At 37.9% G+C, this 25,111-nt stretch overlaps 1 protein-coding gene across 1 annotated transcript in view; it reads left to right on the top strand.

Annotated features, from left to right (window-relative positions):
* LOC128648123 (cubilin-like) overlaps positions 1-24,419 on the top strand; it is a 161,045-nt gene extending 136,626 nt beyond the window's left edge. Inside the window, exons 19-21 of the mRNA XM_053700786.1 lie at positions 13,934-14,170; positions 14,344-14,526; positions 24,140-24,419. Of these exons, the coding sequence (XP_053556761.1) occupies positions 13,934-14,170; positions 14,344-14,526; positions 24,140-24,144 (425 nt within the window). The 3' untranslated portion in view covers positions 24,145-24,419. The remainder of the gene's footprint in view (positions 1-13,933; positions 14,171-14,343; positions 14,527-24,139) is intronic.
* The last annotated feature ends 692 nt before the right edge of the window (positions 24,420-25,111 follow it).

Here is a 25,111-nt window from a genome sequence, read left to right as displayed (position 1 = left end):
TTTTATTCTTCTATCAAGTGTTTGTTATTTTAAAATAGTGCTGGTATGTACTATTTACTCTGAAACAGAAAAGGATGAAGATTTCTGTTTGTAAGAGGAAGATGATTTTAGCAGACAGTAACTAAAATCGGTTGCTGTTTCCACATAGGACTGTTGAGATGAAGTAACTTCAGTTGGGGGAAACAGTTAGCAGACTTTTCTGCTTAAGGTATGACTAGCCATATTTCTAACAAGACCATGTAATGCTGGAAGGCTGTCATTTCCCCTCATGGGGACCGGTAAGCCATTTTCTTAGTCAAAAACAAACAGAATAAAGGGCTTATTATGGGCTAAAAAACTGGTAGACATTTTTATGGGCTAAATCGATTGCTTTATTTGTGCATATTATTCAGATTTAGGCTAATAATTGGCATTTATAATCTTTGGGAACGTTTATAAAATGGCAGGCACTGTATTGGACACCTTTTTCAGTCAGGGGGCCTTTCTAGTCATAGACTGAGCCTCATTTTCGCGCCATTAATGCGCAGTTGTTTTTTTGAGAGCAGGGCATGCAGATGCATGTGTGAGGATCTAAGAATCTCTGAAAAAGCTTTTAGAAGGCGTCATTTGGTATCGTATTCCCCTCAGGGCTTGGTTGGGTCTTAGCAAAGACTATATCTGGGACTGTATAGGGGTTAAATTGAAAAACGGCTCCGGTTCCGTTATTTTAAGGGTTAAAGCTCTGAAATTTGGTGTGCAATACTTTTAAGGCTTTAAGACACTGTGGTGAAATTTTGGTAATTTTTGAACAATTCCTTCATACTTTTTCACATATTCAGTAATAAAGTGTTTTCTGTTTGAAATTTAAAGTGACAGTAACGGTTTTATTTTAAAACGTTTTTTGTGCTTTGTTGACAAGTTTAAGCCTGTTTAACATGTCTGTACCTTCAGATAAGCTATGTTCTATATGTATGAAAGCCAATGTGTCTCCCCATTTAAATTTATGTGATAATTGTGCCATAGCGTCCAAACAAAGTAAGGACAGTACTGCCACAAATAATGATATTGCCCAATATGATTCCTCAAATGAGGGGAGTAAACATGATACTACATCATCTCCTACTGTGTCTACACCAGTTTTGATCATGCAGGAGGCCCCTAGTACATCTAGTGCGCCAATACTTATTACCATGCAACAATTAACGGCTGTAATGGATAACTCCATAGCAAATCTTTTATCCAAAATGCCTACTTATCAGAGAAAGCGCGATTGCTCTGTTTTAAACACTGAAGAGCAAGAGGACGCTGATGATAATTGTTCTGTCATACCCTCACACCAATCTGAAGGGGCCATGAGGGAGGTTTTGTCTGAGGGAGAAATTTCAGATTCAGGAAAAATTTCTCATCAAGCTGAACCTGATGTTGTGACATTTAAATTTAAATTAGAACATCTCCGCGCACTGCTTAAGGAGGTGTTATCTACTCTGGATGATTGTGACAATTTGGTCATTCCAGAGAAATTATGCAAGATGGACAGGTTCCTAGAGGTTCCGGTGCCCCCCGACGCTTTTCCTATACCCAAGCGGGTGGCGGACATAGTAAATAAAGAGTGGGAAAAGCCCGGCATACCTTTTGTTCCTCCCCCTATATTTAAGAAATTATTTCCTATGGTCGACCCCAGAAAGGACTTATGGCAGACAGTCCCCAAGGTCGAGGGGGCAGTTTCTACTCTAAACAAACGCACTACTATTCCTATCGAAGATAGTTGTGCTTTCAAAGATCCTATGGATAAAAAATTGGAAGGTTTGCTTAAAAAGATTTTTGTACAGCAAGGCTACCTTCTACAACCAATTTCATGCATTGTTCCTGTCACTACGGCAGCGTGGTTCTGGTTCGAGGAACTAGAAAAGTCGCTCAGTAGAGAAACTCCATATGAGGAGGTTATGGACAGAGTTCACGCACTTAAATTGGCTAACTCTTTTATTTTAGATGCCGCTTTGCAATTAGCAAAATTAGCGGCGAAAAATTCAGGGTTTGCTATCGTGGCGCGCAGAGCGCTTTGGCTAAAGTCTTGGTCAGCGGATGTGTCATCCAAGACAAAATTGCTTAACATTCCTTTCAAAGGTAAAACTTTATTTGGACCTGATTTGAAAGAGATTATTTCAGACATCACTGGGGGAAAGGGCCACGCCCTTCCACAGGATAGGTCTTTTAAGGCTAAAAATAAACCTAATTTTCGTCCCTTTCGCAGAAATGGACCAGCCTCTAATTCTGCATCCTCTAAGCAAGAGGGTAATGCCTCACAACCCAAACCAGCCTGGAAACCAATGCAAGGCTGGAACAAGGGTAAGCAGGCCAAGAAGCCTGCCACTGCTAACAAAACAGCATGAAGGAGTAGCCCCCGATCCGGGACCGGATCTGGTGGGGGGCAGACTTTCTCTCTTTGCTGTTCAGGATCCTTGGGCGCTAGAAATAGTTTCTCAAGGTTATCTCCTGGAATTCAAGGAACTACCCCCAAGGGGAAGGTTCCACAAGTCTCACTTATCCTCAAACCAAATAAAGAGACAGGCATTCTTACATTGTGTAGAAGACCTGTTAAATATGGGAGTGATACACCCAGTTCCAATAAAGGAACAAGGAATGGGATTTTATTCCAATCTGTTCGTAGTTCCCAAAAAAGAGGGAACGTTCAGACCAATTTTGGATTTGAAGATCCTAAACAAATTTCTCAGGGTACCATCGTTCAAAATGGAAACCATTCGAACGATTCTACCCACCATCCAGGAAAGTCAATTTATGACTACCGTGGATCTAAAGGATGCGTACCTACATATCCCTATCCACAAGGAACATCATCAGTTCCTAAGGTTCGCTTTTCTGGACAAACATTACCAGTTTGTGGCTCTTCCATTCGGATTAGCCACTACTCCAAGGATTTTCACAAAGGTGCTAGGGTCCCTTCTAGCGGTTCTAAGACCAAGGGGCATTGCAGTAGTACCTTACTTGGACGACATTCTAATACAAGCGTCGTCCCTGTCAAAGGCAAAGGCTCATACGGACATCGTTCTAGCCTTTCTCACATCTCACGGATGGAAGGTGAACAAAGAAAAGAGTTCTCTGTCCCCGTCAACAAGAGTTCCCTTCTTGGGAACAATAATAGATTCCTTAGAAATGAGGATTTTTCTGACAGAGGTCAGAAAATCAAAACTTCTAAGCTCTTGTCAAGTGCTTCATTCTGTTCCTCGTCCTTCCATAGCGCAGTGCATGGAAGTAATAGGATTGATGGTTGCAACAATGGACATAGTTCCTTTTGCACGAATTCATCTAAGACCATTACAACTGTGCATGCTCAAACAGTGGAATGGGGATTATACAGACTTGTCTCCAATGATTCAAGTAGATCAAAAGACCAGAGATTCACTCCGTTGGTGGCTGACCCTGGACCATCTGTCTCAGGGAATGAGCTTCCGCAGGCCAGAGTGGGTCATTGTCACGACCGACGCCAGTTTAGTGGGCTGGGGTGCGGTCTGGGAATCCCTGAAAGCTCAGGGTCTATGGTCTCGGGAGGAGTCTTCTCCCGATAAACATTCTGGAACTGAGAGCGATATTCAATGCTCTCAGAGCTTGGCCTCAACTAGCAAAGGCCAAATTCATAAGGTTCCAATCAGACAACATGACGACTGTTGCTTATATCAATCATCAAGGGGGAACAAAGAGTTCCCTGGCGATGAAAGAAGTGACCAAAATAATTCAATGGGCGGAGGATCACTCCTGCCACTTGTCTGCGATCCACATCCCAGGAGTGGAAAATTGGGAAGCGGATTTTCTGAGTCGTCAGACATTTCATCCGGGGGAGTGGGAACTCCATCCGGAAATCTTTGCCCAAATAACTCAATTATGGGGCATTCCAGACATGGATCTGATGGCGTCTCGTCAGAACTTCAAGGTTCCTTGCTACGGGTCCAGATCCAGGGATCCCAAGGCGACTCTAGTAGATGCACTAGTAGCACCTTGGACTTTCAACCTAGCTTACGTATTCCCACCGTTTCCTCTCATTCCCAGGCTGATAGCCAGGATCAATCAGGAGAGGGCCTCGGTGATCTTGATAGCTCCTGCGTGGCCACGCAGGACTTGGTATGCAGACCTGGTGAATATGTCATAGGCTCCACCATGGAAGCTACCTTTGAGACAGGACCTTCTTGTTCAAGGTCCATTCGAACACCCAAATCTGGTCTCCCTCCAACTGACGGCTTGGAGATTGAACGCTTGATTCTATCAAAGCGTGGGTTTTCAGATTCGGTGATAGATACTCTGGTTCAGGCCAGAAAACCTGTAACTAGAAAAATTTACCATAAAATATGGAAAAAATATATCTGTTGGTGTGAATCCAAAGGATTCCCATGGAATAAGATAAAAATTCCTAAGATTCTCTCCTTTCTTCAAGAAGGTTTGGAGAAAGGATTATCTGCAAGTTCTCTAAAGGGACAGATCTCTGCTTTATCGGTCTTACTACACAAAAGACTGGCAGCTGTGCCAGATGTTCAAGCTTTTGTTCAGGCTCTGGTTAGGATCAAGCCTGTTTACAGACCTTTGACTCCTCCCTGGAGTCTAAATCTAGTTCTTTCAGTTCTTCAAGGGGTTCCGTTTGAACCCTTACATTCCATAGATATTAAGTTACTATCTTGGAAAGTTTTGTTTTTGGTTGCTATTTCTTCTGCTAGAAGAGTTTCAGAGTTATCTGCTCTGCAGTGTTCTCCTCCTTATCTGGTGTTCCATGCAGATAAGGTGGTTTTGCGTACTAAGCCTGGTTTTCTTCCTAAAGTTGTTTCTAACAAAAATATTAACCAGGAGATAGTTGTACCTTCTTTGTGTCCGAATCCAGTTTCAAAGAAGGAACGTTTGTTACACAATTTGGACGTTGTCCGTGCTCTAAAGTTCTATTTAGAGGCTACTAAAGATTTCAGACAAACATCTTCCTTGTTTGTTGTTTATTCTGGTAAAAGGAGAGGTCTAAAAGCGAGTTCTACCTCTCTTTCCTTTTGGCTTAAAAGCATTATCCGATTGGCTTATGAGACTGCCGGACGGCAGCCTCCTGAAAGAATCACAGCTCACTCCACTAGGGCTGTGGCTTCCACATGGGCCTTCAAGAACGAGGCTTCTGTTGACCAGATATGTAAGGCAGCGACTTGGTCTTCACTGCACACTTTTGCTAAATTTTACAAATTTGATACTTTTGCTTCTTCGGAGGCTATTTTTGGGAGAAAGGTTTTGCAAGCTGTGGTGCCTTCCGTTTAGGTGACCTGATTTGCTCCCTCCCTTCATCCGTGTCCTAAAGCTTTGGTATTGGTTCCCACAAGTAAGGATGACGCCGTGGACCGGACACACCAATGTTGGAGAAAACAGAATTTATGCTTACCTGATAAATTACTTTCTCCAACGGTGTGTCCGGTCCACGGCCCGCCCTGGTTTTTTAATCAGGTCTGATGAATTATTTTCTCTAACTACAGTCACCACGGTACCATATGGTTTCTCCTATATATATTTCCTCCTGTCCGTCGGTCGAATGACTGGGGTGGGCGGAGCCTAGGAGGGATCATGTGACCAGCTTTGCTGGGACTCTTTGCCATTTCCTGTTGGGGAAGAGAATATCCCACAAGTAAGGATGACGCCGTGGACCGGACACACCGTTGGAGAAAGTAATTTATCAGGTAAGCATAAATTCTGTTTTATTACCCATTCACCAGTTTTGCATAACTAACACGGTTATATTAATAATTTACCTCTGTGATTACCTTGTATCTAAGCTTCCGCAGACTGCCCCCTTATTTCAGTTCTTTTGACAGACTTGCAATTTAGCCAATCAGTGCTGACTCCTAGTTAACTCCATGGGAGTGAGCACAATGTTATCTATTTGGCACACATGAACTAGCCCTGTCTAGCTGTAAAAACTATAAAAATGGCCTGAGATAAGAGGCGACCTTCAAGGGCTTATAAATTAGCATATGAGCCTACCTAGGTTTAGCATTCACAAAAGAATACCAAGAAAACAAAGCAAATTTGATGCTAAAAGTAAATTGGAAAGTTATTTAAAATTGCATGTCCTATCTAAATCATAAAAGTTTAATTTTGGCTAGACTGTCCTTTTGATTTGATCATATTGATCTAAAAATGTTATGGCTAATTAATAGTTTTTGATAGAAATTATTTGTTGGTTTATAAATTGACTAATTTGACATTTACAAAAGCTTTCATTTTTACATACAAGGCAGTAATATGTTAGCCCTGCTAACTGGTGCAACACAGCATTGTCTTCTCTAATTAACACAATATGTCTGTAAAATATATTTACCTTAAAGAATAATAATTATCTTATTTAAACATTCATATTAAGTTTAAACCATGTTCCATTGGGTCTAGAAATAGCAAAGAGGTTTATTCTAATCTTTTAATAAAGCTTATGAAATGATTTGTCTACCAAAAATCCACCTAGACTTTAATGGTGACTTTTTCAGAAAATATAATCTTGAAAAGCTTTTCTAAATAATTAAAAATACCCCTTTGGGACATAGCAGTTTTGAAGGTTTATAATTAATTAGGAGTTAGCTAATGGTCATTATGAACAAATACTTTTATGCTAAGAGCATAACGACAGTGGGTTAGACTCAAACCTTTATTGCGTCAATTAGATATAAACAGATCATGGTTCAGATAGAGCACGCAATTTTAAACAACTTTTCAATTTACTTTTATCATAATTTTTTTTTTTTTTTTTAGTATTCTTTGTTAAAAGCTAAACATAGGTAGGCTCATATGCTGATTTCTAAGCCCTTGAAGGCCACCTCATATCTCAGGGCATTTTATTAGCTTTTTACAGCTAGACAGTGCTAGTTCATGTGTGCCATATATATCATTGTGCTCACTCCTGTGGAGTTATGCATGATGCAGCACAAATTGGTTGAAATGCAATAGTTAAAAGCACTGAGATAAGGGGGCAGTCTGCAGAGGCTTAGATACAAGGTAATAGCAGAGTTAAAAAAGTGTATTAATATAACAGTGTTGGTTATTCAAAACTGGGGAATGGGAAATAGAAGGGATGTTCTATCTTTTTAAACAATAACAAGTTTCAAGTAGACTGTCCCTTTAAGATTTGTCAAGCAATGAAATGCACCATGTGTATTTCAATTTCTATGTCTAAAACATCAATTCCAGTGGGCAGTGTAGTCATGAGAAAGTAATAATAGGAGAGCACTTGTTGTAGGTCCACCAGCATTTTGGGGATTGGGCCACATTGGAGGGGCAGCACAAGGTGTAAAGTGGGCAGGGCTGGAGCAGCAGGGCACTATGTGTGTGGACAGGGCACCCTATGGGCATAGCATGGGTGTGGCATGGGCAGGGCTGGGACAGCCATATGCAGAAAAGTGGTGGCAAAAGCAAAGGGAGCAGCTATTATGCTTGGGGTCTAGTACCCTCCCTGGCAACGCCACTGCCAGTGGGTACAATATTGCCATAGTATATTTGAGAAAGCAGTCAGTGTAAACAAGTAAGTGCATTTTAGATTATTGTTGTTATTATAGTAATTATTATTTATTTGTAAAGTTACAACAAACTACCTGGCCCTGGACACATAAGTGGGGGTACACAATTGCCTCAATTCATAAACACTTGTGATGGTGTTGATGAACCTCACTGTAAAGGTGAGATCATGTTCGAAATGAATTTAACGCCACTTCACCAATATCCATAGATTTGTTAGCGGGCGTTCTTACCATTAACATATATAGTGTGTGAGGTGTCCAATCCATTACATCAATTGGCAACCTCTAGCAATGCAGGAAAATCATAGTTGCAACATTTAGGAAACATGGTCACGATTTTCACATACACTTAGGCCCAGCTTGTGAATCTCATCTTGTGGTCGTTTCTCAAAATTTCATACCTGATAAGGTTGTCTCATTTTTTATTTCTATACGATTCATGATGCTCCACTTTTTATAATGGAGAATGATTAACTTGCGGACGTGACAAGGGGCGAGTACAAATTTTTATTTGCAGCAACTTTTTTCGTGAGATATTAGTTTCATGAACTGGTTTTATTAAATCTAGGCCAATGATACTGTGTCACAGTTAAAAGAATTAAAGGGCCATAATACCCAAATGTTTAAACACTTGAAAGTGATGCAGCATAGCTGTAAAAAGCTGACTAGAAAATATCACCTGAACATCTCTATGTAAAAAAGAAAGATATTTTACCTCAAAAGTTCCTCAGTAGCCACCTCCCATTGTAAAGGATTTCTAAGCAGCATATTAGTGTGTCTGTCCTGGGACAGCTGAAAGGATGAGCCTCGTGAACTCTCATATTATTTCACCAATCAGGTAAAGGAAGCTTACTATGAAATCCCATGAGAGTTAAGTCAAATCTCATGAGATCACAGTAAGAGTTCATGACCTCAGCACTGCTGATGCTGATTGGCTGCTGTTCATTTCTTCATTTTTTTTTTTATTTTTACCTGCAGCTGGGAGCAGGTGAAGTATAACTTTTTGCACAGAACTAACTCTGCTGAGCTGAGGAGATTGTGAGGTAAAATATCTTCCTTTTTTACATAGAGATGCTCAGGAGATATTTTCCTGTCAGCTTTTTATAGTTATACTGCATTAGTTTCAAGTGATTTAGCATATGCGTATTATGTCTCTTTAAGATACACAAAACAGACTAAACAAAGAGGAGGGCCCTGCTCCAAAGAGACTACAATCACATGCTCACTCTTTGCTTCTAAAACCATTTTAACATGATCTCTTATATATGTTGCCTATTTACAAAGACTTTGAGCCAAAACAAATCACACAAAGTTTACATTGAAGAGCCTATTTACTAATGTACAAGCGGACATGATCCGATATTTTGAACTGCTGGTGCAATACCACCCCCTGCAGATTTGAGGCCAATCGGCCGCTAGCAGGGGGTGTCAATCAACCCGATCGTATTGGATCGGGTTGATTTCCGGCGATGTCTGTCCGCCTCCTCAGAGCAGGGAGACAGGTTATGGAGCAGCTGTCTTTAGACCGCTGCTTCATAACTTGTGTTTCTGGTGAGCCTGAAGGCTCGCCAGAAACACGGGGCATCAAGCTCCATACAGAGCTTGATAAATAGGCCCCTATATGTATAGCTACTTGATTATTATCTTTATTTTTTATTCTTCATTAAGTTTTTCTCCTTGTTGTCTATGTTTAACACATTACTTCTCAAAACTTGCAAATTAAGATATGGTCTCTTTAACTTTAATACCCACACTGTAGCTTCCAGCTCAACTCAAACCGGTGGATAGAATTCAACCAAATTTATGTTCTGTTAAAAAAAGGGAGATTTTAATAATTGAAAATGGTAACTCAGACCTCAGCTGTTTGAGGACTGATGGAAGTAAGCACAAAGCTTTAGACAAGGGCATTATTATATTATTTAGTAGAATGGAGAGAACCCCCTCAACTGGGGGGTAAACAGTGCACAGTAGCCTGATCTATGGGGTAGTACTCATTCAGGGTGCTGCATCTTTTTGCTCGTAATGAGCCTTTCACAGAAGAAAACTTTATGTAAAAAAAGTCCCGCCCGAAATACCACACTTCTCTTATGAACAAAAGATTTTTACAGATCACCACAGAACTACATGCCAGCCTATTTAGGCCTGGTCATTGGAGGTGCTATATCCCTCTAGGCACAGCAGGCAAGGAGTTCATGTCTGATTGCCCCATTATCCTAAGGAATACCAAATCATTATATTATTTAGCTGTAATATTACTGGTTTGAAATTTGGACTTGCCATCTTCCTTTTCTGACTTTTGGTATGGAAAAAATCATACTTTTCCCACTGAGCCATTAAGTTGCTTTATAGACCAGGCTATCAAAGAAGCATTAGTTCAGCAGAGCGTTACTTAATAGGTACTACTGAGCTCATATAATCGGGCAAGATTATAGGATTGTTAGATTACACACACACATAAGCTATAAAGACACACACCACACGTAACCCTCATACGTATTTAATAAAAAAAAAAAAAAATCTGCCACACTGGGCAGCTCACCTTTTTTTTGAAGACAGTTGATAACCACATTTTTTACACCTTTAAAGATTCACGTAAGGTCACGCTGTTGTTACAGCCTTTTTTTTCTTTGTTCTTACACCCAATCCTTTTATGGATAAATTTTTGGGAATCAGTAGAGCTGATACAGGTATAATGCCACCAAAAACAAAAGATAGGAAACCCAGGTCAAGTGTAGGAAGCTCAGAGATAAGTATAGGGGACTCTACCCCAGCTCCAAACACGATGATAGACACAAACAACTTAGTGAAACAAATCTCAGACCTCTTTTTACCATAATTTGGAGAGGCTAAGACAGAATTAGCGTCTCTGACAAGCGAACTTAAACAGATATCAAGCAGACTAGGGGAGATAGAGAACAGGATCTCTGACGTTGAGGACCGACAACATACCCAACAGTCTCTGGTAAATACACACACTAAGACTATTGATACGCTGCAAGCACGACTGGACGATCTAGAAGATAGGTCATGCAGAAACAATCTGAAAATAGTGGGTCTCCCGGAGACTACAGAATTTGCTGACCTAATGACCTTTATTCAAACTACATTACCAGATTTACTAGACATGCCACCAAATAATACAGAGATAGTCGTAGAGAGGGTTCACAGACTGGGAGTAAAGAAAGATAATATTCCAAATTACAAAAGACCAGTTTTAGCGAAGCTTCTAAACTTCCAGGATAAACAGAGAATCTTATCATACTATAGAAAAAAAAAGCATAGTAGAGGTTAATAAAGAGCGTATATATTTATTCCAAGACTTCTCTGCTGAGACTTTAAATAAAAGGAGACTGATGTCTCCTTGGTGCACGCAATTGATTAATGCAGGACATAAAGCCACAATGATTTATCCGGCAAAAATTAAAATCTTTATGGATAACAATATATTTACATTAACAACAGTGGAGGAGGTCAAGCAATTTTTGGAAAAATGAGAAAAGCTTAAATTAAATATGTGTATAACTGTTATCATCTGGTGTATTCAGATGGATATTGGTTGGGCTGCTCTGTACCGCTCAACCCCCCCTTTTTCTGTTTTTTTTTCTTTCCTTCTCTCTTTTTTTTTTTTTTTTTTTTTTCTTTTCTCTCTGTCTGCTCTCCTCCTCGGCGCCCCCACCCTCTCCCCCTTCGATCCACCCTGCCTTGGGAGGTCCAAAGTTTTTTAAAAACTAACACTATCAGAAATGAAAAAATCACTTAATTTATTATCCTGGAATGTCGGGGGGTTTTCTTCACCCGTTAAAAGGAAAAAAATAATTCAACATCTAAAAAGTTATAAGCCAGATATCGTTTTCCTGCAGGAAACCCATCTGAGCCTGCAAGAAACAGAGAAACTAAGGATGGGTTGGGTCGGGGAGATATATGCAGCACCGGCAGTTAAAAGAAAGAGAGGAGTAGTATGTATGTTTAGCAAGGATTTAGAATTTCAGTTAATATCCCAATATAGAGATACGGATGGAAGATATCTCATTTTAGAAATAGAGATCAATAAATGCCACTATACGTTATGTAATCTTTATGCACCAAATGAATGTCGGCCAGACTTTTGGGATAAGCTATATGTAAAACTAATTGAGGCAGTGGACTCTCAAATAATTATAGGAGGTGATTTTAATAGTGTATGTGTCCCTCAGCTGGATAGACTAAGGTCAAGCGGCTCTTATAGATCTAAGAAGGAAGCTAAGATTTTGAAGTCTTTTATGAAAGGTCTTGGGCTCAGGGACATCTGGAGAATACAACACCCAGACGAGAGAATGTTCACATGTGAATCCAAGACCTTCCGTACATTCTCTAGGATAGATATGTTTCTGGTGTCTGAAAAACTCCTACAATTAGAAATTAAGACAGATATCAAAAATATAGTCCTATCAGATCATGCCATTATTTCTTTGTCTGTCCAGCTGAGGAACAATAGAGAAAACCTCTGTGGTAAAAAAAATTTCCCCTCCTTTTTGCACTCAAATATTTATTTTAGGAACTGACTTATCCAAAATGGAGGGATTATGCCTCACTGAATAAGGACTATCTCCACAAGATTGAAATATATTGGGAGGCTGCAAAGGCGTGTCTCAGGGGCGAGATAAAGGCCTTTATGGTCAAACGGAAAAGAAAGCTTAAAGCAAGGGATCTTCAATTAACTAATGCACTGAAAAATAAATTTAGGAGATATATTGACAATTCAAGTAGAGAGAATTGGACTATCTATCAGGAGGCAAAGAAAGAGAGAGAGATATTTTTAATACAAAATCAGCTACAAGAAGAGCTTAAAAATAAAGCTATATTCGGTACTTTCTCTCCGAGATCAGCAAAAATGCTGGCGACTATTTCCAAAAGCAGAAGGAAGAATAATTATATTGGTTCAATAGTATCTGAAGGTCAAAAATATAATACCCCAAAGGATATTAATAGACAAGGAGAGGCCAAACTCCCTAAAATTATTCCTTTTTTTTTTTTTTTTTTTTTTTTCTTTCTTTTCTTTCCTCTCTTTTTTCCTTTGTCTTTTCTGTTTCCGTACACTGAAGAAACTTTAACAAAGAGCCGATCTAAGTTAGAGTAGAGGAAGGGTGAAACAAGCTAAGATAAGGGCCCAGTAGTAGAATGGCCTCTTGGTATATTTTATTTTATCTCTTTTTTTGATGTGGAGCTGCGTCTCCAGGAGAGTTACAATGTGACATGGAAATATGTCTTTATAATATAGGCTCCTATGTATAGGATGGTTTATTTGTGTATTTTCTTTTTTTTTTTTTTTTTTTTTTTTGTTTTTTGCTTTTCCTTTTTTTGCTGTATATGAGTTCTGTTTTTCTTTCTCCTTTTGATGTATTGTTGGAAAAATTGATAAATAAACAATTTAAAAAGTTCAGCAGAGCGTACAACTGCCCATATTTTGTGGAATGCTCCTAGAACCTGCCCAGGCATGCACCCCCAAAAAAAAAAAATGACTCTGGTTTAAAGAGCTACCTTGACTTAAACTCATGTTTCCTAAACTCCACCTACAGCCTACACCTTACATATTACAAGGAAAATCTTGTAAGGTGTTTTCCAGGGTAAAATATTCTGTTTGTTCCCAAACCAAGCTTATTATGAAGTAAGTAAATTTAGTTTTTGTATTTATTACATATTAATTTAAAGGGACAGTCTAGCCAGAATTAAACTTTCACGTGATTCAGATGGGGCATGCAATTTTAAACAACTTTCCAATGTACTTTTATCATCAAATTTGCTTTGTTCTCTTGGTATTCTTTGTTAAAAGCTAAACCTAGGTAGGCTCATATGCTACATTCTAAGTCATTGAAGGCCATCTCTTATCTGAATGCATTCAACTGTTTTTCACAGTTAGACGGCGCTAGTTCATGTGCAACATATAGATAACATTGTGCTCACGCCAGTAGAGTTTATTATGAGAGGGCACTGATTGGCTAAAATACAAGTCTGTGAAAAGTACTGAGATAAGGAGGCAGTCTGCAGAGGCTTAGATAAAAGGTAATCAATAATCACAGAGGTAAAAAGTGTATTAATATAACTGTGTTGGTTATTCAAAACTGGGGAATGGGTAATAAAGAGATTATCTTTTTAAACAATAAACATTCTGGAGTAGACTGTCCCTTTAAAGTAAAATTTAAAGTGAATATTGGCTGTTTCAGCTTCTCTTTAAAGTCAATTCAATAGCAACACTTCTCTATATATAAGGAGAAATATTCCACAATAGTTGAATAAAGAAAATGGTTTCATGGGTGCTTTGATCATAAAAGAAGACTCCACACATTTAATCTTTTTGATGATTATATTTTATTATTTAACGGTTAAGTTAATAGAAGTGGTTGTTTGTGCTTCTTTTCTAATCATTTTACTTTTGTTTACAGGCATATCACTTTGTGGAGGTCATTTCAATACTGATAATGGAGATTTTATGTCACCTAACTGGGACAATGGTTCATATCCTAACAGCCATTCATGCACGTGGAGAATCACAGCCAGTGAAAAAGAACAACTACATATTGTCTTCACAGAATTTAATCTGCAGCCTGCCAATTTATTAGGAGCATGTCAAGACTATGTGGAAGTCTTTGATGGAGACAAAGCTGGATCTTCTAAACTGGGTGTGTATTCATATTTATAGATAGACTATAGTATGCCCCTTGGTATTGCTTTGATTTCACTTTCTGGTATGGGAAAAGATTTATCTCTTTTGCGCTGAATATAGAGAACGTTTTTGAGACATTAAATTGATTTTGACTTTACATGTAATAGTTCAACCTTTTCACCACTACAGGTCAATTCTGTGGAACTTCTATTCCATCCACATTGAATACAACTGGAAACATTGCTGTTATTAAATTTGCTAGCAATTATGAAAGGAACAGCAAGGGCTTCCGTGGTTACTGGACAACTAATTTAACAGATGTCACAAATTTGCCCCTGCGGTCATCAGTACCATGGGATAGTGATCTAATAGGTAAGTAAAGAGCAATTTAAAAAGACGTCGTCTTTTGTCTACATCAAATATACATTATGTGGAGTTTGGTTTGCTGGTATGGTCAAAGACACATTAAAAAACAACTTCTATTTAATCTCTTTATAAAAATGTTAAATTAGGGAAAATAAAACAACATTGTCATAAATTAATCACTACTTTTTCATGCATTTGCTGTAAAATACATCTGAATGTTATTTTAGATTCACTCACTACGAAAAGGCTGCAGCTCCTCCATCATGTTTAAATGGATAGGAAAGTCAAAATTTAACTTTTATGTTTTGTTTTTTTCTCAGTTGAAAAGCATATGTACACACTGTACACATATACAATGCCTTCCAAAAGTATTCACCCCCCTTGGCATTTTTCGTGTTTTGTTGCCTCACAACCTGGAATTAACATGGATTGTTTGAGGATTTGCATCATTTAATTTACAGAACTTGCCCACAACTTTGAAGATGTCTTTTTTTTTATTGTGAAGCAAACAACAAATAGGACAAAATAACAGAAAAGTCAATGTGCATAACTATTCACCACCCTAAAGTTAATATTTTGTAGAGCCACCTTTTGCGGCAATCACACCTCGAAGTCACTTTGGATAAGTCTCTATGAGCTTGCCACATCTTACCACTGGGATTTTTGCCCATTCCTCCTTGCAAAACTGCTCCAGCTCCTTCAAGTTGGATGGTTTGCGCTTGTGAACAGCAATCTTTAAGTCTGACCACAGATTTTCTATTGGATTGAGGTCTGGGCTTTGACTAGGCCATTCCAACACATTTACATGTTTCCCCTTAAACCACTCAAGTGTTGCTTTAGCAGTGTGTTTGGGGTCATTGTCCTGCTGGAAGGTGAACCTCCATCCTAGCCTCAAATCACGCACAGAGTGGTACAGGTTTTGCTCAAGAATATCCCTGTATTTAGCACTATCCATCTTTCCCTCAACTCTGAGGCTGCTGAAAAACATCTCCACAGCATGATGCTGCCACCACCATGTTTCACTGTGGGGATGGTGTTCTTTGGGTGATTTGATGTGTTGGGTTTGCGCCAGACATAGCGTTTTCTTTGATGGCCGAAAAGTTCAATTTTAGTCTCATCAGACCAGAGCACCTTCCTCCATACATTTTGGGAGTCTCCCACATGCTTTTCGCAAACTCAAAACGTGCCATTTTGTTTTTTGCTGAACGTAATGGCTTTCTTCTGGCCACTCTGCCATAAAGCCCAACTCTATGGAGCGTACGGCTTATTGTTGTCATATGTACAGATACTCCAGTCTCTGCTGTGGAACTCTGCAACTCCTCCAGGGTTACCCTAGGTCTCTGTGCTGCCTTTCTGATTAATGCCCTTCTTGCCCGGTCCGTGAGTTTTGGTGGGCGGCCGTCTCTTGGCAGGTTTGCTGTTGTGCCATGTTCTTTCCATTTGGTTATGATAGATTTGATGGTGCTCCTGGGGATCATCAAAGATTTGGATATTTTTTTATAACCTAACCCTGACTTGTACTTCTCAACAACATTGTCCCTTGCTTGTTTGGAGAGTTCCTTGGTCTTCATGGCAGTGTTTGGTTAGTGGTGCCTCTTGCTTAGGTGTTGCAGCCTCTGGGGCCTTTCAAAAAAGGTGTAGACACATGTAATGACAGATCATGTGACACTTAGATTGCACACAGGTGGACATCATTTCACTAATTATGTGACTTCTGAAGGTAATTGGTTGCACCAAAGCTTTCTATGGGCTTCATAACAAAGGGTGAATACATACGCACATGCCAATTTTCTATTTCTAAAAAATTGTTTTATGTGTATATTTTTCTCATTTCACTTCACCAACTTAGACTATTGTGTTCAGATCCATCACATAACATTCAGATTAATAAAACATTGAACTTAAGGCTGTAATGTAACAAAATAGGGAAAAAGTCAAAGGGGTGAATACTTTTGCAAGGCATTGTACATGGACTTGTGAGCTGGTGATTGGTGGCTACACACATTTGTCTCGTGTCATTGGGTCCTAGTGGTGCACTGCTGCTCTGAAGCTGACTTTAAAAAGAAATAATTATGACTTACATATAAACAAACCATTTAGAGGACCGAAATCAACATGGTTTTACTTCAGGGAGATCATGTCAGACTAATCTAATTTACTTATTTGATTATGAAACAAAAGTATTAGACCAGGGTGAAACAGTTGATGTAGCATATCTAGATTTCAGCAAAGCATTTGACACTGTCCCACACAACAGACTAATTCACAAACTGTATCTCCTTGGTCTAGACTCAAAAATTGAGAACTGGGTAGAATGCTGACTTAAGGACAGAAAACAAAGTGTCTTAGTAAATGGAGTTCATTCAGCAGAGGGGGCTGTTACTAGAGTGTTCCCCAGGGGTCAGTTCTGGGGCCTTTTTTGTATAACATATTTATCAGAGATATCAGCAAAGGGCTACAGGGGAAAGTATGTCTGTTTGCAGATGATACAAAAATTTGTAATAGAGTAGATGTTCCAGGGGTAGACAAAATGAGAAGTGATATACAACAATTGGAGGATTGGACAAATGACTGGGATCTAAAGTTTAACACAGCAAAGTATAATATTATGCATTTAGGGAAGAAAAATCAAAACGTTAATTACAAACTCAATGACACTTTACTGACTGTTACAAATGAGGAACAGGACTTAGAGATTATTATTTCAGGTGATTTAAAATTTAGCAAACAATGTAGCACTGCAGCGAGTTAGGTCAGTAGAATGCTTGGATGTAGTAGTAGAGGTATTTGCAGCAGAATTAGTAAGGTTCTTATGCCACTTTATAGATCCTTAGTTAGGCCTCATCTTGAGTATTGTGTGCAGTTCTGGAGGCCATATCTTCAGAAGGATATAAACAAATAAACTTGAATCTGTGCAGAGGAGGGCTACCAAAATGGTACATGGTCTAAAAAATAAAAAAACGTACCAGGAGAGGCTCAATGACCTTAATATGTATAGCTTAGAGGAGAGAAGGGAAAGATGTGATATTATAGTAACTTTTAAGTTTATTAAAGGGCTTAGTAAAACTGAGCCAGTGAGTATTTTACATAAAAGTGAAAATTCAAGAACAAGGGGTCATGATCTCAAGCTGAAGGGTAGTAGATTCAGGAGTAATTTGAGGAAGCACTTCTTTACAAAAAGGGTGATTGATTCATGAAATAATCTTCCACAAAAGCTAGTAATGGAAAACACTGTGGGGGACTTTAAGAATGCCTGGGACAAGCATAAGGCTATCCTATAAAGTTTATACTTTTAGAAAATATCGGACAGACTTGCTGGGCCTATGGCTCTTATCTGCCGTCAATATCTATGTTTCTATGTTTAAATCTATGGGGTTGATTTATCAAATCCTTCGGCAGGCTTTGCACCCCTTACGACTGCAGGTTCTCACAAGAGAACCTGCAGTCCATATTTAACAAGCAGAGGTCATCAGAGCGCTGCTTTCCTAACCTTTTGCCACCTCTTAGATGGCGAATATCAATCTCCACGGTCTCGTCCGACCGGGGAGATTGACAGCTCCTGCCTGCACATGATTGGCTGTGCGCGAGCAGGGGGCCGGATTTATGCGAGCGCAAAATAGCGCTTTTGTGCAATGCTGAATTCCGGCAGCGGAATTCAGCCCGCCAGAGGCGAGCTGTGGCAGACGGGCACGTACAGTATGTGCATCCCTGTCTGCCGCAGCTTGATAAATCGACCCCTATGTTTAATCCCTTTGCACTATCATTATAGACCATTTTCTTTTTGCACTTTTATATCCTATTAAGTATGGTCATACTTATCCTGAAACAATATACACAGCGATTGGTTAGCTCAGAGCACAAGTTCAGACCAGGTATTTCAAGGCTTTGTCTTCTGAACTGCTCTTGATTTATAAAAGCCCTCCAAATTGTTCTAAGAAAATGATAATGATTTTAAAACATTTCTTTCACAATGCAGTGTTTTTTTTGGTGATATATGCTAAAAGTTCAGTGTTCCTTTAAGCAGTTTATGTTTTCTGAATAAAAGCTAATATTTAAACACTAGCAAATGTAAGGTCCCCAAAGATTTCATTTTTTTTCTCATAAAAAGTTAGAGTCTTGCAGTAAAGTATCTCAACAGGATGCCAAAGATAAATGTTTTGACTTTAAATCAATATTGGTTAGTTTACTTGGAGTTCCAAGATGCCACTTATTTAACAGAATGCAGCAAAGATACTATGTGCTTGAACCAACCAATTGTATCATTTTTTGTTAGCTCTCCGGATTTTTACTTATATTCCTCTAATTCAAGTGGCACTTCTGCAATAGCTTACAAGCATACATGAGTATGCAGCACACCATGTTATTAAAAACCTCTGTTAGATGGGTAGCTCCTCTACTAACAATTGATCCAAATTGATAAATCAAAGCCAACAAAAGCCAGTGACTATTGCAATAGAATTGTCTTATGTTCTGAGAAAGTTTTCACACACAAAGGGCTAGATTACAAGTGGAGTGCAAACGGTTGCAGGAGCAGATAAATAACCAGCCATTACAAGTGGCTGGTTATTGCTACCGCGAGCTTGCGGGAGCAATTAGTGCTTATAAAATTAACCAGAGATCAAATCTCTGGTTAATTTTATAAATGTCCCCCAAACTTAAGTGCTAGTTTTCTTTTGGAGGGGCTAAAAGTGCCTTTACATTGCGGTCTATGGTAACTGTGTGTTCCCTGCAAATATATATGTATATGCTTATATATATATATATATGTGTTAGTATGTGCATATACACATATTAACACATAAATATATATGTATATGCTTTTATATATATATATATATATATATATATATATATATATATGTGTTAGTATGTGCATATACACATAAATATATATGTATATAAGCATATACATATATATTTAAACTTTGCTGCCATCACTGCGCTACTTACCCCCTTCGCTGTGGGAGTTTCTCATGCCGTCACACACGAGGCTCCCATTAGAGTCTATGCAAGTACGCTCTCATGAGCACTATGCTTCCCAGCAATGCGAACGCGAGCTCGTGTTTACATTGCTGTCAACTTGTAATACCAGCGCACATTAGCGTGCACTGGGATTACTCAGTGGAGCGCAAATATCGCTTCCACAAAAGCAATATTTAGCGCTCCACTTGTAATCTGGTCCAAAATGTGTTAGATGGTTGCTATGGCTACAAACATTGGAATATTTACCATGTGTCCTTTTACACACAAAAAAAAATCTGAATAAATGTTTGTTAAGGCCCATGCAAGTTTCCAAATGCGACACATTCTCTATCTTTCATTAAATTTGTTTAGACTTTCAGGTTTACACAATCCTCTATATATGACCTTCTACTTTATACAAACAAAACAAACGTTTCAATAATATAAATGGTTTCAATTAAAAAAGAGTTTAGGGATATTGTTGAAACAACAACTCAAATAAAACATAAAGAGGAAAGAACAATACTTGTTTTCAAGTGGCGCGTTATCTGAACTCAGTGTATATAGTACATGGTTGAGGAATGTCACAAAGCCTGGTCACATCTAAACAAAGCTAAACAGGCTTATGCTGCGTGTAGACTGAGTTTGTACATGTTTTTCTGGTAGCTACATTTCCTTAAAGGGATATGAAACCCAAAATGTTTCTTTCATGATTCAGATAGAGCATGTAATTTTAACCAACTTACTAATTTACTTATATTATCAATTTTTCTTCGTTCTCTTGGTATCTTTTGTTGGCCCATTTCTGGAGCACTATATGGCAGCGGTTTTGCAAGAATGTTATCCATTTGTAAGAGCACTAGATGGCAGCACTATTTCCTGCCATGTAGTGCTCTAGATGCCTACCTAGGTAGCTCTTCATCACAGAATATCATAGAAACAAATCAAATTTCATAATAAAAATAAATTGCAAACTTTTTTTAAATTATATGCTCTGCCTGAATCACAAATAAAAAAATTTGGGGTGTCATATTCCTTTAAAGGGACACTAAAGTCAAAATTTTAATTTTAGTAATATCTAGGCAAAGATAACAATTTTAAGATGCTTCCAACACAAAAAAAGACTACCATGTATAAATTGTTTATCCACATTGTTGGGGTTTTGTTGTTTAATAATCTAACTTAACTAAATTTAACTAAACTAAAGAGGAACAGTTGGGTTTGCATCAGGACACATACTGCTATGTAATATGTATCCAGATATATAAACACTTAAAATGGAAGAGTTACAGTATAGTGTACTTTATAACTATTGTGTTTCATTCCGCATCTTAGATAAATCCATAAATTATTTCATAAAGTCTACTTACAGACAAAAACCAGGGATCTAGTTATTTAAATGGCAGTGCTATGGCCCATGAGATGAGGGTGGTAATTGTCTAGTCCTAATAAAATATCTATATCTATGGTAATTGTTAAAGGATCAGCATAATAAGCACATGGGCAGAAGAGACTATGTCCATCACCCAAAGCATAATATCAAGTTAGTCCTGGAGAGATTGAAATAATTGTAGATGATTTTTGAGCAAATATGTTGTCCTAGTGCCATATAGTAAGACATGACAAACCTTGACACGCTCTGTCCTGATTAAGAATTGTTGTCCCGTCTCACAGTGCCTACAACAGAAGTGGCAATATAAATAGCAAGCCACTCCACATTGGTCTTATAAAACATAGATACTTAAACCAACAAAAATAAACAGGGCAATTTGTTTAGCACATATATTATGATATGGAAGTGAGCACGTACACATAAAGAATGGAAGGAACATGGCGAGTCCTGTAAGCGTTTTTAACCATTCCGTAGCTGCTGAGATATAAAAATAAATGAAGTCTAAGAACATCTGTGGGAGTCGTGTAAGCCCTAACATAATATGAAGGTGGGCAGAAAAGATTATTTACAGCACCCAAAGAATAATACTTAATGAACCTCTGGAAAGTTTAAATAATGTCATGGAGTCTGAGTATATATGTCGTCTCAGTGCTTTGGGGCACATCAAAACTTAAAGCTCCTGATTAAAAAAGGAATGGTTGTCCCTTCTTACAGTACTTATACATACAGCAGGAGTGACAACTGAAACAAGGCAACTTAACATTGGTCATGTAAAACACACCATCAACACAAACTCAAGAGAAAAACACCTCAGTTCTATTTAAAGTAGGAGATAAGTGGACTTTAAATCCAGGCACACTCCACTGATCTGAGCTGCCATACCTTGTAATGCTTCCTACTGTAACACCGCGGCAGCTGATGTGAGTGTGGCTAAAGCGCCAACCCCTACACTCAGTAGTCTTCTCCCATAGAACAGCACAACTGATCCATTGAATAAATGTTGTGATGTTGGTTCTCACAGGACTGATCTAACTTCCATTATTAAAATGTGCGCAATCATTTTATACAAACCTACTGAGCATGTGCAAGAGTTCACAGTATATATGTATATGGCTAATGGTTGTCAAATAATAAGGGGCAGGAAAATGTAAGTACCTTGTGCTGCCCATCCAGCTATAAAAAACAAATATTTAAAGGATATAGCAAGGAGAGATTGCCCTAAGCTAGAGAGCCACCATGCCGTTTCTACACAGACATTACCATGTTTGTTTATCTGCCAGTCGATCATTTGGTTTGCATAGCTCCTTGTTTGATATCATTTAAATATATAAAGCATAATCTTAATAAAAAGGAAACGACATTTTAGAAAATTATTAATACAACAATAAATATTATTAAAGGAACATTAAATACACTAGAGAGGCCAAAAAGCACATTCTGTAACCTAGGTTTCAAAATGCTGCAAAGCAAGTAGCTGGTTTAGCCAATTTGCAACCATTTCAAAACCTAGCTGACAGATTTTGCTTTTTGGCCTCTCTAGGGAATATGGGACATGCCCAATTTATGGCAAAAAAAAATAAATACATTTGCTTAATGTCCCTTTTGGAGGTTTTTGAATCTTTAGTGAACATTTTAATGAAATATCCATTAAACAGCATTTCATTTTGAGGCTAATCACAATCTTGAGATTTCAGTTATTTCTTGGAACCAAAAAAGCTGTTGGAAAACACAATCCATTTTCTCAATACTAACAATACAGTTTTTTCAGAACATTTTACACTTACCCAATATGACACCTAAAAGCACTTGATGACATCCTGAATCGCCTTTTTGACATATTTGGACATTTCCCAGGGTGGCTTAGAATAATTATCTTATGTTGCACATGTGCAAGTCACTCTGAAATGGGCACAGGTGACATTTTAGAGATGCATTTGTATACATGGTTTATCAGTGTTTCTCAACCGCGGTCCTCAAGTACCCCCAACAGGCCAGGTTATTATAGCTGAATTAGAGCACAACTAAAAATAATCAACTAATCAGTAACCATGGTTACTAACCTGTTTCTAATCCACACACACGTTGTTATTGTCAGTTTCAGAACTGTCATTTTCATAAATGGGATTTCAATTAGAATGGCGTCTAAGTGAGTGGGATTTCACCATTTGCCTTTCGTCCTGTTTGTTGGCAACAGAGATGCTGTTTAAAAAAAAAAAAAAATTAAAAAAAAGAAAGGGCAAGAGTCAAGGTTTTAAAAATTGTGGCTTACAATATGCAGAACCTTGAGTCGACATTTTTTTAGAGTAACAGAAATTGCACAAAGACAAGCTGTGTTCTTGGCAGTGCAGTTTTACAGTTCTGACAAAAAAATTCCGGCTTCATTATTGCAATGGAGGAATCCTTTTCACATCGCAATTTCAAGATTTATAACTTAAGAATTGTTAAAAGGGACAGTCAACAACAGCATTTTTGTTGTTTAAAAAGATAGATAATTCCTTTATTACCCATTCCCCAGTTTTGCATAACCAACACAGTTATATTAATATACTTTTTACCTATGTGATTACCTTATATCTAAGCCTCTGCAACCTGCCCCCTTATTTCAGTTCTTTTGACAGACTTGCATTTTAGCCAATCAGTGCTGACACCTAGGTAACTTGAAGTGCGTGAGCTCAATGTTATCTATATGACACACATGAACCAATGCCCTCAAGTGGTGAAAAACTGTCAAAATGCATTTAGATAAGAGGGATCTTCAAGGTCTAAGAAATTAGCATATAAGCCTACCTAGGTTTAGCTTTCAACTAAGAATCCCCCCAAAAAAATGAAAAATTGGTGATAAAAGTACATTGCAAAGTTGTTTAAAATTACATGCCCTAACTGAATCATGAAAGTTTATTTTGGATTTGACTGTCCCTTTAAAACACCATTTTAGAAGATGAGATAAAATGCTTTCTCAATTAATGATTGAAAATAATGAAGAAAATGCTTTTAGAATATTAAAAGTGACAATATAATCAATGAGTAAACACAAAAGTGTCTTGTTGGTTATTTTATATATATATATATATGTGTTTTGTTTTTTTCCTATTCTTGTAATAAAAGGGAAATGATCCTAGCTATAGAGACCAATTAATTATTATATAAAAGACAAGGAGGAACATATTTATATATTTTATTTTACAAATTGCCTGATAAAAATGCATACACTTTTTGGTATTCATGTTTATACTAAGGTTATTTTATTTTTCTTTCAATCCATAGTTTAATGACAACATTTTGGCAGTTCAGAGATTTCCTCTTCATGTTAATGCTCGTTTGGTTCCTGTACTTTCATTGGTTTCCAACAAATCCTACTGAGAGGAATCTTCAGGATGATTATGTGTTAAGAAGATGCAAAGAAAGACGAGCCGATGTGATTGGACTGATATATTTATACATTACACTCTCTTGGAATTCTTTTTTTAAACATCTATCTATTATAATTTACTTTTTAATTGAATTATTTTTGCTGAAACTATTAAAAAAGAAAGTTCAAACAGTATTTGACTTCTGTTATTAAATAAATCATGACTGTTTTATTATTATTATTGCTTTGATAATGCCCATTATGAAAGACAATTTGTCTACACAATATTTTGTTTTTTTAAACTAACTGAATCAGTGTAGTATTCAACTATAGGTTCCAATTCACATTTATAGAAACCTATGAGGCCGAATTGTCAAGTCGTCAACTATGCTGCATTCGCCGGGACCAATAAGCTCGCCTAACATCGCGGCCGTGGACCTGAATACGATCTCCATATTTATTAAAAAAAGCCGGCAAAAAGCCGCGCACCGAGTAGGGGGCGATGAGCAGCGGACTGTTGTTAACTAACAGTCATCGATTTCGCTGCTATTCGGCTTTTTCCCAACTTTATTTATATCCTGTCACTAAACACCGCCACTATACTGAAATGTTTAACCCCTATCCCGCTGTAACCTTAATAAAGCTATTAACCCCTATCCCGTCGCTCCTGGACCCCACCGCCACTAAATAAATGTATTAACCCCTAAACCGCCAGCCCCCCACATCGCCATAAACTAAATTAAGTTATTAACCCCTAAACCTAACAATCCGCTAACTTTACATTATAATTACCTCATCCCTATCTTATAATACATTTAAACTTACCTTTAGAATTAAAATAAACTATATTAAACTATTAATTAACCTACCCTAACTATTAAACTATA

The sequence above is a fragment of the Bombina bombina genome, chromosome 2 (assembly GCF_027579735.1).
Source record: "Bombina bombina isolate aBomBom1 chromosome 2, aBomBom1.pri, whole genome shotgun sequence".
NCBI lineage: Eukaryota > Metazoa > Chordata > Amphibia > Anura > Bombinatoridae > Bombina > Bombina bombina.
Note: the sequence above shows the minus strand (reverse complement) of the source record. Positions and strands in the feature narration are given on the sequence as shown.